This window comes from Elephas maximus, chromosome 9, assembly GCF_024166365.1.
Source record: "Elephas maximus indicus isolate mEleMax1 chromosome 9, mEleMax1 primary haplotype, whole genome shotgun sequence".
Lineage (NCBI taxonomy): Eukaryota > Metazoa > Chordata > Mammalia > Proboscidea > Elephantidae > Elephas > Elephas maximus.
Genome location: NC_064827.1, coordinates 10,185,887 through 10,203,511, shown reverse-complemented (window position 1 = coordinate 10,203,511; position 17,625 = coordinate 10,185,887). Strand labels below are relative to the sequence as shown.

The 17,625-nt window shown below is 40.9% G+C and overlaps 1 protein-coding gene across 2 annotated transcripts in view; it reads right to left on the bottom strand.

Moving 5' to 3' along the window:
* LOC126082958 (COBW domain-containing protein 2) overlaps nucleotides 1-15,670 on the bottom strand; it is a 44,023-nt gene extending 28,353 nt beyond the window's left edge. For both annotated transcript variants that reach the window (XM_049896152.1, XM_049896153.1), the window contains exons 1-5: nucleotides 15,436-15,670; nucleotides 11,348-11,434; nucleotides 8,291-8,387; nucleotides 5,173-5,264; nucleotides 412-471 (exon numbers count right to left, since the gene is read on the bottom strand). In XM_049896152.1, coding sequence (XP_049752109.1) covers nucleotides 412-471; nucleotides 5,173-5,264; nucleotides 8,291-8,387; nucleotides 11,348-11,434; nucleotides 15,436-15,589 — 490 coding nt within the window. In that variant the 5' untranslated portion in view covers nucleotides 15,590-15,670. The remainder of the gene's footprint in view (nucleotides 1-411; nucleotides 472-5,172; nucleotides 5,265-8,290; nucleotides 8,388-11,347; nucleotides 11,435-15,435) is intronic.
* Between the last annotated feature and the right edge of the window lie 1,955 nt (nucleotides 15,671-17,625).

Below are 17,625 nucleotides of genomic sequence, written 5' to 3'. Positions count from 1 at the left end.
TAAAAAGTTTCCAAAATGTCTTAAATGAAGTCTACAAATAAGATGGCCCAAAAGCGTTAAGGCAGAAAAAGGACGGGGTGAGAAGAAGGGGGTGCTTGGTTTACCTTCATGGGAAAATGAAAACAGAAATGTGATCTTCATATCGTCTGGCCAATTTCAATAACATTATACTAAGTGCACAAATCAAACAACAGAGGACGTTGGGAGCTGAGATGAAGATCTGACATCTAGTCCTACCCGGGTCTGGGGCTTTCCCACCTGTATGAACTTACTGCAGAATCAGGCTATGTAAGTCCGCAAAGGACAACAACACGAGAGGTCAGTGTTATAATAGGAATGAACAAAAACGATCTTAACCACAGAAATAAAATTGTACTTGAAAACAAAAGAAAATGAGCTTTTTTAACTTACCATCAAGATAAATATCACTCCCTAATTCAGCATCAACCCAAAACATAGATGCCACAGCCCCTGAAAATACATAATATTCCTTCAGTAAAAATATTTCCTTAAATTGAGAAATATGATTCTGTTGAATCAACAAAGACATATACAAATTAAATATGGGATTCCAATCTCCTTATGGGGATTTCAGTGACAGCATCTTTCACTACTTACACGCATTTTTTCCTCACTCTCCCTATTTCCTCAAAAAAAAAAAAAAAAATCCGGACCATCTCTCACTACATACAAATAGAATGGCAAGCATCTGCTCAGGCTGTAACAACTGGCAGCATAGCTGTGTGTACACAAAAAAAAAAAAAAAAAATTTATTTTTTATTTTTTAGACAGGGCTTATTTTTATTTTTTCTTCTCCTAATATGACAGTTATTATGGCTCACAAATAATGAATCACACCTCTAAAAGAAAGGCAAGACAAAACATAGACAAGGCCAGGATCACTTGTCATAAAGAAATTTACTTGTAATTTTTGTAGAAGAAAAAGAACAAGAAATATAATGACAGTGAATGTATGTTAATGGCGGGAGCAACTCGGAAAAGGTGGGTGAGAATGTAATCAATGTCACTGAATTGCACGTGTAGAAACTGTTGAATTGGTGTACGTTCCGCTGTGTATAAGAAGCCCTGGCAGCACAGTGGTTAAAGTGCTGGGGCGCTAACCAAAAGGTCAGCAGTTCGAACTCACCAGCCGATCCGCAGGAAAAGGTATGGCAGCCTGCTTCCATAAAGATTACAGCCTTAGAAACCCTATGGGGCAGTTCTACTCTGTCCTGTAGAGTTACTCTGAGTTGGAATCAACTCGACGGCAATGGATTTGGTTTTTTTGTTTGTTTTGTTTCCTGTATATTCTCAAAAACAATAACAACAAAATGGACACACACACATTCAAAGGAAAAAAAATAAAATGATATACACTTTATGAGATTACTAATAATTCCTTATGCTATTTACTTAATACTGGTTAAAAATTGGGGGCTGAGAAAAATATATTTCTAAATAAGAAATTATAACTTGTTTTTGTCAGAAACTGGTTCAGCAGCAGACCACTCACCCTGATTAGTATGCCATAACACATGAAAAAGAAAACTGACAGCAAGGACAGTCTTTTTTACAAGGAAAGGATTTGATTGCTCAAAGCATCACAGGTCCTGTCAGTGACAGGGCTGTCTAGAAGAATGAAGCCCGGAGAAAAACAAGGGTAACTGAACTCATTCCAGTGTCTGAAGCTGTCCGCCCACCCGACGAGATGTGGTCCCCCAAGCATCACTCTGTGTCAACAATGAAATACCTGTCAGCTGCTTACAGTGATTACTCATGCAAGATATAGCCAGGGCCACGAGAGCTAATGGTTTCCTGATACCTATTGATTTTTTCCCAAAAACTTAATAGTTTTCCAATTTGACTGAAATAGGATTTGTGAGTAACAGGGGCTGAATCAATGTCTGTCCTCTTCAAAGAAATTACTTTACCACGACATTATTTAGCTTACAACTGGAGAGCACTGGTCTCCTAAACAGGAAACAATGGCAATTGCCAATAAGAATCTTCCTCACTTTCTTGGCTAAAAACATGATTTAATTAATGACGGGGCAGAAAAAAGTAAATCTACCGTGAATGTCACTACTCCCAACAATAAGTCATAAAAAGGTATTCATTTTCTTCACTCAGTAAATTACCTAACATCATACATAAACCCCTTTATAATTTTTTAAAATTCATTGATCCCTATTCAGAAAAATAGCTTGTAAGAACCACAGTTAACAACATTTACCTATTATTACCTTGAACCGTATTTCATTCTAAATTTGATGGGCATCTTTGGTACAATAATTACCAGACTGCATAAGAACTATTTAAAATACGGATGCAGGTCTTTAGCAGGAAGAATAAATGTGAGAGAAGTTAGTTCATCAGTGGTTCTCAGTCTGGGGCAATATCAGGTATTTTTGCCACTGGTGGGTGGCAGGTAGTAGCATCTGGTAGGTGGAGACCAGAGATGCTGCCAAAGCTCCTACAATGCATGGGATGGCCCCTCACAACAAAGAATGATCCAACCCGAAATGCCATCTGTACCAAAGTTGAGAAACCCTGAGGTAGGTTATAAAATCCCCCTTCTTCAAAACCTAATAAAACTAAGAAAAAAAAGCCAAAATTTCGTCAGCAGCAACCAAATACAAAAAGGCAGACAACCTCTTGCTATAAATATTAAAAACTGTCAAAGAAGAAACAGGAAGTTCGATGTCATTTACGGTAGCTCCTAACTCTCACCTCACCTCCAACACAAGGGTGTAAGGAAATAGTTAAAAAAATGCTAACACTTGCTAGTGTTACTGTGGTGTGCTGTCAAGCAGATTGCGATTCATAGCCACCCTGCAGGACAGAGTAGAACGGCCCCATAGGGTTTCCAAGACTGTAATCTTTGTGGAAGCAGACTCCCTTGGAGCTGCTGGTGGGTTTGAACTGCCGACCTTTCCGCTGGCCTCTGAATGCTTACCCACTGCACCGCCAGGGCGCCAGGAAATGCAAATCAAAACCATGATTTATTACTTCACTCCCACTAGGGCAGCTAAGGAGCCCTGGTGGCACAGTGGTTAAGGGTTTAGCTGCTAACCAAAAGGTCCACAGTTCAAATCCACCAGTCACTCCTTGGAAACCCTACAGGGCAGTACTACCCTGTCCTACAGGGTCGCTATGAGTAGGAATCGACTCGACAGCAATGGCTTGAGAATAGCTAAGATCAAAAAAAAGGAATATAACAAATGTTGGCAAGGATGTGGAGAAACTGGAGCCTTTATCCGCTGCTGGTGGGAATGCAAAATGGTATAGCCTCTGTGGAAAACAGCCCCGATACAGTCAAATACTGACCCCAAAAGTTCTAATTAAAGTGTTCCCTAAAGATATTACCTCCTGCCAAGTCATTTTTCAGGAATGAAAGCAAGTGCAAGACCTTCTCCGTCATTAAAGGAAACAGCACGTGTGGAACTCAAAACCTATAGCACCCATAGGTCCTCACTGAGGAAGTTAAAAGAGAAAACACTGGGCGAGGAAATCCAGCCAGTCAAAAAACACCAGGAGATCCTGGAGCAACATCTGCAAACCTCTGAAGGAAAGAAACTGTGACCCAGAAATCTAGGCCTGGCCAACTAACCCATCAAGTATAAAAACAAGAGATAAAAATTCTCAAGCAATGAAGTGTGCCAGAACTCAGGGCATACGGTACCTATGACTTGAGAAGAATACCTAGCCATGAGACTCAGTCAGTCAAGTGACTGACAGACTCAGAAACAGAGAAGCCACAGTAAAAGGACTCGTAATGAGCACTACAGCCACTGAAACACAGAACTAAAAGAATGATGACAGAAGAGAGCGTTAGAAACCTGAACGATACAACAAAGCATACGATGAACAAAAACCACAGGTAAGGCAGCGTGTAAAATGTTAATTCCCTCATTTTTTATGCCAAGGAGTCAACAGACACTACCCTAAAAACGGAAATGTGTCGTTTAAAAAGTAACTCCTCCAGTTTTTGTGCTCTTTACTATCTTTTTGTTATCTTATCTCTTGCACTGACTGGCATGTATCTGATGCTCAGCCATCCCTTCACTCGCTCACCTTCGGGCTCTCTTTCTTCTGTCAGATTCAAGTACAACTAAACACGTGATTATTAAAAGTAGCACAGAGAACGTGATCCCATTTTAATAAAATTATTGCTGTATGTCCATATAGCTTTCGTAAGTTCATAGAGGTGGGCTTCCCAAGAGTATGTACAAGTAAGAATCACCTCGAGAGTTTGTGAAAACCCAGATTTTCATGCCCCACATTTAGAGACACCGATTCTGCACATTTCTTTTGGATTGCTATGACCCTTTTAATAAATTATCTCCAAACAGTACTTTAATATAGTTTAGCAAATCAGCCCAATGCCACGGGCCCAGATCAAAAAAGAAGTAACGGTATGCGTCAGGCTCAGAACGAACGCTAAATGTATTGCAAACTAGGAATAAAGATGCCACCTATACGGGTATGTGCAGAAAATAAGCAGACTTTATATTTAGAATTAGAGTTTAGTAAGAAGGCAGCAAACATGGACTGTTAGGAACAAGTAGATTCTGCGTGCAGCTTTCAATGGAAACGTTTCCACGTAATTTCATTTACAGGTGAAAAACGTCAAATGTTCTATACCAGGAAAAAGACTAGTAGGCTTGATATAACTAACTGTCTCCTCTTTGATATCTTATGAAAGCATCTGTTATCTCAATTCAATTTTTTTTCAATTTATGAATTCAAATTTAGTAGCAGAAAAACAAGATGTTAACGATTAATGGGTGTAAGTATTGCTGAGACTATAATACAAAAGGCTTTAAATACCTCTAAGTGATCTTCTAAGGAAGTTAGATTAGAAAGTAAATTCTATATAGTATAACCAAGTGGGATATCTCATTTTTTCCCTAAGCTTCCATATTTAAACTTTTGTTCTCACCAGTGACCCTAAATCAACCAATAAAACATCAAATTCTATTAACAGCTATAAAGTGCTTTTATCATCACTTATCTGCCAAAGAAAACATGACAACCCAGTATTTTCCCTATTTTGAACCAAGATATATTTTTAAAATCTAAAGTAAAACTTTAATACTCATTCTAGGTATTCCTCTATAGTTTTAAATGCCTAAGAATCATATTCTGGTTATCAATAATATCATTTCTTACCAGGATCTGCTAATCCAGTGGTTTCCAGCAATATGTAGTCAAATTTCCCCTTCTTCTGCATCAAATTCTCAATAGCTCTAAGGCCACTGTCCCTGGAAAAATACCAAAATATAATACACAGCTGATTACCTGAATATTTTAAAGCAATCATTACAAACATTTTGAAATATATTCAGTGTGTCAAGACAAAAATACCTTTGGGCATGTGAACATTTAACTTACTAAGTAAGCTTCTAATTAAAAGTCCATCCAATATTTACTAGTGGGGAGAAACAGATCAATGTATGTATACTGATAGGTAAAAAGAAATCATATATATGATGAGTTAATACTATAATTTTATTAAAAACAAAATCGGAGGGAATTTTAATTTACTTATCTAAAGTAGGATCCCTGGTGGTGCAGTGGTTAACAGCTCAGGCCCCTAACCAAGGTCAGCAGTTTGAATCCACCAGCTGCTCCTTGGAAACAATATGGGGCAGTTCTACTCTGTCCTGCAGGTTAGCTATGAGTTGGAATTAACTTGATGGCAATGGGTTTTAAATAAAGTAAGTAGTTCCTGTTATTTTAATAGGTTTACGAAAGAAAAAAGAATCAACATCCAAAATACAGATAAAATTTATAAATTATTGTAGTCCAATACAACATCTAAGAGGACACTGTCATTAAATACTATTTAATTCTATTCTGAATTAGGATACCAGGGTTTAATTTTCCTTTTTTCTTGTAAGAGTAGCAAAAGTGAAAGAAAATACTTAATGGATTGCATTTTGCTTGTTCAAGATAGTCTGTTATAAGAGTGCCAAGACCATTCACTGGGACAAACAACAGTCTTTTGGACACATGGTGCTGGACATCTGGATATCCACATGCAGAACAAATTTAGACTCTTGCCCATACTATATACAAAAAGTAATTCAAATTGGATCAAAGACATAAATAGTTAAAATTATAAAACTCTCAGAAAAAAACAGGGGTAAATCTTCATAACCTTGTATTAAGCAATGGCAACTTGGTAAATGACAAAAGCACATGTGACAAAAGGAAAAAAATAACTGGACTTCATCAAAATGAAAATCTTTGCACGTCAAAGGGCACTGATCTGATTGTGGTTGTTGTTAGTTGCCGTCAAACCATAATTCAAAATAAATAGACAAACAACTCAATTAAAAAATACGCATACGACCTGAATAGCTGTATCTCCAAAGATACACAAACAGCCTATAAGCACATAAAATGATGCTCAATCTCATTAGTCACTAGGGAAATGCAAATCTGAACTACAACGAGATATCACTTCATACCCACCAAGATGGCTAGAACCAAAAAGACAGAAAACAACAAGTGTTAGTAAAGCTTTAGAAAGATTGGAACGTTCACCCAGTGCTGGTGGGGGATATAAAATGGTGCAGCCCCTGTGGAAAACAGTTTGGTGGTTCCTCAAAAAGTTAAACATAGAACACCATCTGACCCAGTAATTCCACCCTTGAAATTGAAACAGAATTTTTTTTTTTTTTTTTTAGCAGTATTCATAATAGCTAAGAAGCAGAAACAACCCAAATATCCATCAACCCATGGATGGATAAACGAAATGTATATCCATATCAAGGGGATGTTATTCAGCCATCAAAAGGAATGAAGTACTGATACGTGCTACAACACGGATGAACCCTGAAAACATCACACTAACCGAAAGAAGTCAGACAAAGCCAAATATTGTATTTCCATTTATATGAAACAGACAAGTCCATACAGACAGAAAGTAGATTGCTGGGCGCCAGGGCTGTGGTGAGGGGCTTGGGGAACGTGGGAAGTGACTGGTGCCGGTACAGGATTTCTTCTTGGAGAGATAAAAACGTTCTAAAATTGACTGTGGTGCTTGCACAACCCTGTGGATACACTAAAGAAATCACTGAGCTGTACAATTTAAACAGCTGAATTACAGGGAATGTACATTATATCTCAATAAAATTGTTATTTAAAAAAAAGTGTTATGATTTTAGCCTTGCTAACACATTTGACTCAAACTCCCAAGGTAGTAAATGATGTAGAGTACATTTAATGGCACCAGAATACACGAAATCGACAGTATGGGAATTAATTTTCATAATTCATCCAACAAACAGCTGAGTAATTACTGTGTGTCAGGCACTCATCTAGGGTCTGTGGATAAATAGGCAGCCCCTGGGTTACGAACAAGATACGTTCCTAAGTCTGTTTTTAAGTCAAATTTGTAGGCAGGTCAGAACAGCTACACACAGTTTTTATTTAGTGTCAGTCAAATGTTTGTCTTTATATGTAGTACGTATTTTATGTATATTAAGGAGCCCTGGTGGGGAAATGGTTGAGAGATCAGCTGCTAACCAAAAGGTCAGCCGTTCGAATCCACCAGCCACTCCTTGGAAACCAACCCTATGGGGCAGCTCTACTCTGTCCTATGGGGTCATGTGAGTCAGAATCACTCAGTGGCAATGGGTTTGGGTTTTTAATGCATATGAAACGCTTCCAAACTGTGCACTGTTTCCATGAGCACCGCAAAGTAATAGTGCGTTCGTTTATTATTACAAATCATTGTATTTAACTCAAATTTTTAATAATATAGGCTTTATGGCAGTCCGTTCTTAAGTATGAGTTGTCAATAAATCAGATATTCGTAACCCAGGGACTGCCTGTATTAGTGCACAAGAGAGACATCACCCATGGAAAGGCTACTGTAACTGGTAGAACATGTGCGAGGCTTTTCCTTCTTGTTAGCCATTCATCTTTGTTTTTAGGGAGGTTAAACGCTTTGAAGTAAATCTGGTGATTTCCTAAAACCAGAATAACCACTTTTATGTAGGAAATGAGACATTCATGCATGCAGAGATTATAAATTTATAAACCATGCCATCGGAAACAATGAAAAGCTCAGTAAAACCAACAAAGCATTAGTGCAGGTAGAGAAAAATAAATAGAATAGCAAGAAACACTTTAAGAAAACACATTCTAAAAAGTCTATTTTCTACTAAAAAATGCAATGAAGCAGACTTTATAGATTCAGTTAAATAGCATGAGAAAATCAAAGCTGGTAACAGAATCAATAAGCGTTTACAGGAAGCCAACACGACACGCTCCTCACTTTACTGAACAGCAGAGGCAGCCGTTTCCAAGCTCCAGCCACTCTTCGTAGAGTTCTCCACCTTGGCTGACAGCTAAGGATTTCTCCACTGCACTTCCTAGAAAAATTAACAAGAAGCATTGTTCGGATCATGTTCACTAGCCAACCAAAAACACAGCTGAGGACACTCAACAATGAAGCAGAGCTCAAGGCAGAAATTACACTTTGTAACTATTATTCTTTCATCCTATTTATATAAACTCAATATTTAAATTACAGGACTCTCGATTAATTCAGCTTTTTTTTTCTTTCTTTAAAATAAATAAGCCTTATGCCCACAAAGGGGAAAGTCCAAAATTATGACTCCTACCTGTGTCCTTTTTAGGCCTCTGACACCCCAGCGCCCGTTTCCTAAGGCAGCGATCTGAAGGTGCTCTTTCTTGTCCCTGGTTAACTTTCTAGATGGACTACTATGTTTCATATTTGGGTTTTCATCCTGACACCCTTCAACCTCTTAAGGGATTTTCTCATTTATTTTCGCTCATTTAAAAACTAAACTTCAGTCAAATACACACAAGTTTCCTAATAAAGCTAACTTGAGAAAGGCTAAAGGATATTTGAGAGTCTGAGATGTTTTGTGTTATCATATAAAAACAATTAAAATGTTTTATTTTTCCTTCATAAAGAAGTATACTGAAGCCAAGGAAGAGAGTTCTAGATGTTTAGTAAAGCAAATGGCCAAAAAAAAAAAAAAAAAGGAGTTTTTAATTCATATTTTTTTGTTCATGTTTTAGCTAGGTGGTGATAAAGAGCTTTAAGAGGCATTGCTATAGAATTCATGGTGCAGAGAAAGTTAATAAAATGTGAAGGAAAGTATTAAGAATGCTGTGAAGGACAAGACTGTGAAAAAGACCCAGAAAAAATGAAAAAAAAAAACTAGGAAGAAATAATAATAAATAGAACCAGGATTAATCACAGGGTGGAAAGCCTGGTGGCATAGTGGTTAAGTGCTACAGCTGGTAACCAAAAGGTCAGCAGTTCGAATCCATCAGGCGCTCCTTGGAAACTCTATGGGGCAGTTCTACTCTGTCCTATAAGGTCGCGATGAGTCAGAATCAACCCCGATGGCAGTGGGTCTAGTTTTGGTTTGGTTAATCACAGGGTTCAACGGAAGGTCAGTAAATGAGAAATCGAAAGACTAAAGATTAGAAGCCCCAGGATTTCTATAATACTTCTCTCTTTAAGTTTATTGAGAGAGGAGAAGGGCAGCAAACCAGTTACCAGGTTTAACTAACAGGCTTCCCATCCTATTCATAAAACTCACCTTCTTTACAGTGGTTAAGAGCTATGGCTGCTAACCGAAAGGTTAGCATTTCTAATCTACCAGCTGCTCCTTGGAAACCGTACAGGGCAAGTTCTACTCTGTCCTATAGGGTTAACTATGGTTTTTTTTACTAGTTTACTACAACTGAAATACGGTGTTGTTGTCAGGTGCCACTGAGTCAGTTCCAACTCACTGCGAGCCTATGTACAACAGAACGAAACACTGCCCAGTCCTGAGCCATCCTTACAATCATTGTTATACTTGAGCTCATTGTTGCAGCCACTGTATCAATCTACCTTGTTAAGGGTCTTCCTCTTTTCCGCTGACCCTGTACTCTGCCAAGCATGGTGTCCTTCTCCAGGGACTGATCCCTCCTGACAACAGGTCCAAAGTATGTAAGATGCAGTCTCGCCATCCTTGCTTCTAAGGAGCATTCTGGTTGTACTTCTTCCAGGACAGATCTGTTCGTTCTTTTGGCAGTCTGTGGTATATTCAATATTCTTCACCAACACCACAATTCAAAGGCGTCAATCCTTCTTCGGTCTTCCTCATTCATTGTCCAGCTTTCACATGCATATGATGCAATTGAAAATACCATGGCTTGGGTCAGGCGCACCTTAATCTTCAAGGTGACACCTTCGCTCTTCAACACTTTGAAGAGGTCCTTTGCAGCAAATTTACCCAATGCAATGTGTCTTTTGATTTCTTGACTGCTGCTTCCATGGCTGTTGATTGTGGGTCCAAGTAAAATGAAATCCTTGACATCTTCAATCTTTTCTCTGTTTATCATGGTGTTGCTCAATGGTCCAGTTTTGAGGATTTTTGTTTTCTTTATGTTGAGGTGCAATCCATGCTGAAGGCTGTGGTCTTTGATCTTCATTAGTAAGTGCTTCAAGTCCTCTTCACTTTCAGCAAGCAAGGTTGTGTCATCTGTATAACGTAGGTTGTTAATGAGTCTTCCTCCAATTCTGATGCCCTGTTCTTCTTCATATAGTCCAGCTTCTCGTATTATTTGCTCAGCATACAGATTAAATAGGTATGGTGAAAGAACACAACTCTAACCCACACCTTTCCTGACTGCATTAAAATTCACACTTGAGAAGAAAAACCCCTAGAAAAGTAATCAAAGTATTCTGTCTAACTCTGCCATATATAAGTAGCCCTGGTGGCACAGGGGTTACGCACTCAACTGCTAACCAAAAGGTCAGAGGCTTAACCCACCAGCAGCTCTGTGGGAGAAAGATGTGACAGTCGGATTCCTTAGAGATTTACAGCCTTGGAAACCCTACAGGGCAGTTCTACTCTGTCCTACAGGGTCGCTATGAATTGGAACTGACTTGACAACAAAATAAAAAAAAAAAAAAAACTTCTTTTCATATGTTTAGATGTTTACTTCTGTAGTTATATATTTCATGTAAAAATATAATTCTGTTGATATGAATTCCAAAATTACACAAAATACTATTTTGTAGAAACTACCCTTGGAAACTCTATGGGGCAGTTCTACTCTGTCCTATAGGGTTGCTATGAGTCGGAATCGACTCGACGGCACTAGGTTTATCTGATTTCAGTATCCCAAACTGTGTAAAATAAAGCCTTGTAGACAGTGATCAATTTTTCCAAAGCTATATGCATTATGTGTTCACAGTATAAAAACTTGTATTTTCATTTTCAATATGGAATATCAATTGATCAGTGGAATCAACTGTCCAGTAAACTGTTGTAGCCCAGCATTCGCTGAAAATTTTACTTACCTTCCCCAAATTCATTTAAAATAACAGCTATTCTTTTCCTATGTTGCTCTGTCAAAATATAGTTCAGAAGTGTTGTCTTCCCAGCACCTAGAAAATATATTTGTTTTAAATAACAAAATTCAAAGACTAATTCCAAAAAAGCACACAAAGAGTCTCGGTGTTCTTAAGAATTTTCGTGCTGTTTTTCAAATAGTACTTAACTACAGTACAGACGGAGCCCTGGTGGTGCAGTGGTTAACAGCTTGGCTGCTAAGCAAAAGGCTGACAGTTTCAATCTACCAGCCGCTCCTTGGAAACCCTACGTGGTAGTTCTACTCTGACCTATAGGGTAGCTGTGAGTCAGAACTGACTCAACGGCAACTGGTTTTGGTTTATGGTATAGAAGGTAGGAAAATATGAAAGCATCCTTTGAAAAGTGTTACAAAATGTCTTAGGCAGACACAAAATCCTATAAACATTTACAAATACTCCTATAAGTTGGATCACATAGTTTTTTTTTTCAACCTCATATGGCAAAAATAATATGCCTTCTTCATAACTTACAACACAATAATATAAGGGTATTTGAATTTTCTATTAAAATAAGGAAATAATGAGCTAATGGGTTCCAAGGAATAAAATATTCATGTAGTTTGTAAAATATACCACTTCCTTTACAGATGACAATGTTTCTTGGCCAAGCATACGTGGTCTACTTCCCCAAAATTTACATATAAGGACCTATCTTTCATTACAAGATCCAACATTAAACAGACACAAGTCCAGACTGGCTAGGTTTAGTATACTTAAAACAAGGTATAAAACTGATTATATATCTAAGAAGTGAGAGGTAGATGCAGGAGGTATTAACAATGGACAAAGGAACAAAATATTCAGTGTTTAGAGATAAATTCATACGGTTACACTAACCTCATCCAGTAGGTGGCATACGAAACCTAATACACTCAGCTCAAGGAGGACAACCTGGCTTAATTATGAACCACACACAACAAAGTTCACATACCCAAAAAAAAAAAAAAAGTTACTTGCATAGTAGTGCATTTCAACTGTATCCCTATAGTATTTATTTATCCATTTTTTCTGTTGGTGGACATCTGGGTCTCTTCCAGTGTTTTGCTATTACAAACAGTGCTTACAAACATCTAAGCTTGTACATGTCTCTTGGAGAACATTTCGAAGTTTTCTAGGGCATATAACTAGGAGAGAATGAGAGTACGAGTATCTTTAGCATTTTTAGATAATATTCCTTTGAAAGCTTTAGAAGAGGTGAAAGGCTGAATATACAAACGTGTGAAGTACAGAATGGCAGGACTTAAAACCAGTCCAAGTCAGAGATAAAGAGGTCCTAAACATGGGTGCGACACAGGGTGGTGGCAATGGAAATCAAAAAGAAGGGGTACACGTAAGAGACCTAATACAGGCAGTCCCCGACTTACAACATATTTGAGTTACAATGTTACAACCTTTTTTTTTTTTTACATCTTATCCTTAGTAATATGTACTAACAGTACAATGCTATGGTGCATAATTTACTGGCGTTAACATTCTCAGAAGTTCACTGTCAGATGTTAAATGTTACGATTTATAAAGATACTGATAACAAAAAGCATTAATAATGAAAACTAAAAAAAAGAGGTATTTGACGTACATCAGAACGGACTTACAATGGAGTCATCAGAACAGAACCCCATCATAAGTTGGGGACTATCGGTTGTAGAATTACTAGGGTTTAATAACTGATAACTGACCACATTATGAAGAAAAAGACTTTTAAGACATAGCTCATTCATTCAAAAGTACCTGTGGACCAGATTTTATGCTGGGCCTTGGCGAAAATGAACAAGGTGGAGACAAAAGCCTCTGCCTTCACGGGATGGCTTAGAGACACTGTGGGAGTTGGGCTGAGAGGTGTGCTCAGATAAGAAGGAGGTGCCCAGGTCACAGGATGACACATCCCACACGAGATGTACAAGACGCCATGGAGCACCTAGGACGGACAGCTAGCAAGAGGAGGGACGGCAGGAAGAAAAGCATCCAGGCCTAAAATAGCTGGCACCTTTTAGAAGAAGTAAAATTAATTCCATGTGGCTGGGCCACAGAGGTTGGCAAGCTGGAGAAACTGGGAAGAGCCAGATTGTAGGACCTTGTAATTCCTGCTAAGGAATTTAAGCTTTAACTTAAATGGAAGTCACTGAAGGATGTGACACAATCAGACAGACACTTACAAAGATCATTCGGCCTAAGATACAGAGAATATATTAAAAGGCAGTAAGACTCACGACTGGATAGAGACTTTTAAAGAATTCCAGGTACTTGAGATCTCAGGAGAAGTCCCTGGGTTACGCGAAAGGTTAATCAATGGACTACTCACCGAAAGGCTGGCAGTTCAAACCCACCCGGGGGTGCCTTGGGAGACAGACCTGGGGATCTACTTCTGAAAAGGTCACGGCCTTGAACACCCTATGGAGCACAGTTCTACTCTGCACACAGCGGGTACCATGAGTTGGAATCAACTCGACAGCAACTAACAACAACAATAACAACACAATATCACAGGAGCAGCAGGGTTAGAGGGGATGGTAACGTGAAGTTTCAGGCGTGTTGAGTTTGAGAAGTCTATCGGGCATCAGAGCAGAAGCATAACTTAAGAGAAGTATGCCATATGGGTGTGAAGCTAAAGGATGGGGTGAGGGGGAAAGAAACTTAAAAAGGAGAAGCCAAAGAAAAAGGTGGAAAAATCCTTTAAAAAAATGTGATGGAAGTCAAGGGAAGAGTGCTTCAAAAAAGCAAAACTGGTGGGGGAGCAGTGGGATGCAGACCCAGGATTCTCATGAGACCAGACTTGATGGTCTGACTGGGACTGGGGAGACCCCGGCGGTCATGGCCCCCAGACCTTCTGTTGGCCCAGGGCGGGAGCCATTCCTGGGGCCGGCTCTTCAGATGTGGTTTGGACTGGACGGTGGTTTGGAGGGGGATGCTGGTGGGGAGTGGGCTTCTTGGATCGGGTGGACACTTGGGACTGTGTGGGCGTCTCCTGCATGGAGGGGAGTTGAGAGGGTGGAGGGGGTTGGAGGCAGGCGAGATGGGGTGGGGAGGTGGAGGGAGGGAGCGGGCTGTCTCATTTAGGGGAGAGTGGTTGGGAGTGTGTGGCAAGGTGTGTGGGGGTTTTTGTGTGAGAGACTGGCTTGGTTTGTGTGCTTTCACTTGGAGCACAGTAAAAATTATTTTAAAAAAAAGCAAAAATGGTCGAAGGCCGTGCTTCGTAGTTCAATTATGCATACAAGACCAATGGGCACACCAGGCCAAAAGCACAGACAAGAAGGCAGGAAGGGACAGGAAAACTAGACGAATGGAAACAGGGAACCTGGGGTGGAGAAGGGGAGAGTGTTGACACATTGTGGGGCTGGCACTCAGTGTCACAAAATTATCTGTGTATTAACTGCTGAATGAGAAGCTAATTTGCTCTGTAAACTTTCACTTAAGTCATAATAAAAAAAGGAAAAATAGTCAAGAAGAAGGTCTGAAAATATCCCTAGATTCGGGGATTCTCCCACAGTGTCTGCAAACATTCCAACAACGTCTGAGAGCCCAGTGCCTCCCACAGATGGCTAGCAGGGCTTGGCTCCCGGGGAAGGGGACCCTGCTGAGGGGCACTCCTTACGGACCGGGCATCTTACACAGTCAGGACACCCTTCGACGGTACCAGGCTTACACGGCAGGCGATGAGATAACGAGCTCAGACAGGTGACCGGTACTGTCTCCACTTTCCCGTGAAGACGGCGGCATTCAGAAAAAGGCGACATACCTCGCCAGGGCTCGCAGGGCCACCGGGCGGCACCGGCGTCAACCCCAAAGGCAGCGCGTGTTTCACGGCGGCCACGCGCCCTCGGCGCACCCTACAGACTGCGTGAGGGCAGCGGGGTCGGAGCGCCGGGAGCGCGGCGCCGAGGGTCCACCGTGGGCGCGCGCGCGGCCCGGCCCCGGCCTCGGAGACACCTGCTCGCGGCCAGGAGGCCCGGTGCCCAGGAGAGGCGCCGTCAGCTCCCCAAACCCCGGCTCACGACTTTCTGACCCCGAGGATTAGTTACCTAAATACCCGGTGATAATTGTGACGGGGATCTTGGCGCCGGGACCGGGCTTTTCCTCCTCCTCTCTGCGTTTCGTCTCAATGGGAACCAATTCAGGGCAGTCTTCCTCCGCTTGCTCCTCTTCCTCATCCTCGGCGCCATTAGCTTGTAACATCTCGCCCTACCGCACGCACACCTCCTCCTCAGCTTGGGGGCCGGAAAGAAGCCGGAACCAAAACACCCAACCCGCAGCGGCGCAGGCGGAGCACGCCGTGCCAGGTCCGTGTACGTCATCACGCCGCGACGCGTAGCTCCACCCAGGCCCGCCCCGGCTACCTGCGCTCATGCTGAGGCCGGCCTCGCCCTCTGGGCCACGCCCCCGCTGGAATCCTGGCCACACCCCCGGGGCGTGGCCGCAGAACCCGAGGGAGACAGGGCGGAGTCGTCAGGGCGCGGGAGCAAGCCCACCCTGAAGCTGCATTTGTTTGGCCTCTCAGCCTAAGTGCCTACTGGCTGTTGGCAGAGCTGAGGAAAGGACAGCTGGAAGCAGAAGCGAGCGCCCTGATCTGAAAAGAGTGCCTGTATGGCATAAACTTTCGCAACTTGACATTTTTTAGTCTCATTAAAAATAGTTTTTAATTCATAGGGGCAAGGATGGAAGGCTATAACATTACAATGTTACTTGGATAAAAAGAAATCAGGGTTATTGAATTTTTTTTGTTTTTGTCATGATTATATATAAAATCAGTTGCGGTCAAGTTGAGTCTGACTCAAAGCGACCCCTTGTGAGTCAGAGTAGAACCGTGCGCCACAGGATTTTCAATGGCTGAGTTTTCAGAAATAGATCTCCAGGCCTTTGGAGGCACCTATGGGTGGATTCGAACCTCCAACCCTTCAGTTACCAGTCAATGCATCACCCCGGGACTCCTTAAGTAAAGGAAGCCAGACATAAAAGACCACATATTTTATAATTCCATTTATATGAAATGTTCAGAGTAAGCACATTCATAGAGACAGAAAGCAGATTAGTGGTTGCCAGGGGCTGGGAGCAGACAAGCATAGGGAGTGACTGCTAACAGGTCCAGGGTTTCGTTTTGGGGTGAGGAAAATGTTCTAAAGTCGATTTTGGCGATGATAGAGCAACCCATGAATATATGTACTCCAAACCACTGAACTGCACACTTTAAGTAGGTGAATTGTATGGCATGTGAGTTATTTCTTAATAATGCAACTATTAAAAAGGAAAATTCAAGGCGCACCTGTGCATCACAGTGTGGTTAGTACCAGCATACATTTGCAGAGAAACCCTGCCCTCAGGTCCTGCCCTCAGCAGTTTCAAGACCCAGCCTTCTGGGCAGAGTTAAATCAGAACCTATGTGTGGTGATTCCCAGATTAAGCCAATAATTAAAACTTAAAAAAAAAAAAAAACTTGTTGCTGTCTACTCAGTTCCAACTCATGGCAAGCCCATGTGTTACAGGGTAGAACTGCTCCATAGGGTTTTCTTGGCTGTAATCTTTATGGAAGCAGATCTCCAGGGCTTTCTTCTGAGGGACTGCTGGGTGGATTTGAACTGCCAACCTTTAGGTTAGTAGTCAAGCAAAACTTTGTGCCACCGAGGGACCCTAAGCCATCCACAAAAGTGAGCGTAAAGATTACAGCGTGATAAAACTTTTCCTCTAGTCTGTTTCTATATTTTCAGGAGGATACCTAGCCATGGGCTCTGTGGAATCCTGCCAATTTCTTTTCTGACTCCAGTAACTGGACAGAACTTAGCAAGCCTGTGATTGAAATGGTGTAGCTTTTGATTTATTCTGATATACGGCTTGCAATCTCAGCTCTCTCTGGATGTAAAAAAGAAGTCTCTTTTCCTTCTATTATAAGACAATTTTATCCGTTCTATTTCGAGTGAGCCTTCATTGCTGTTTTCTTTAAAACCCAAGCCCATAATGTGTTGAGAGCTTACCATCTCATAAGCATTGTGCTAAACACCTTAAATGCATTATTTCATTTAACAATTCAAAGTAAATACGGCACTGGGTGGGTTTTACTATTTGTATGCCCATTTTACAGATGAGGAAACTGAGGCTTAGGAAGATTAATTAACTTGCCCAGGGTCATACAATCAGTAAGTGGCAGTCCTGGGACTCAACCTGGATCTGCCTGGCACTGAATCCCTTCCCCTTCTAAGCCAAACTTTTTCAGTAACGGG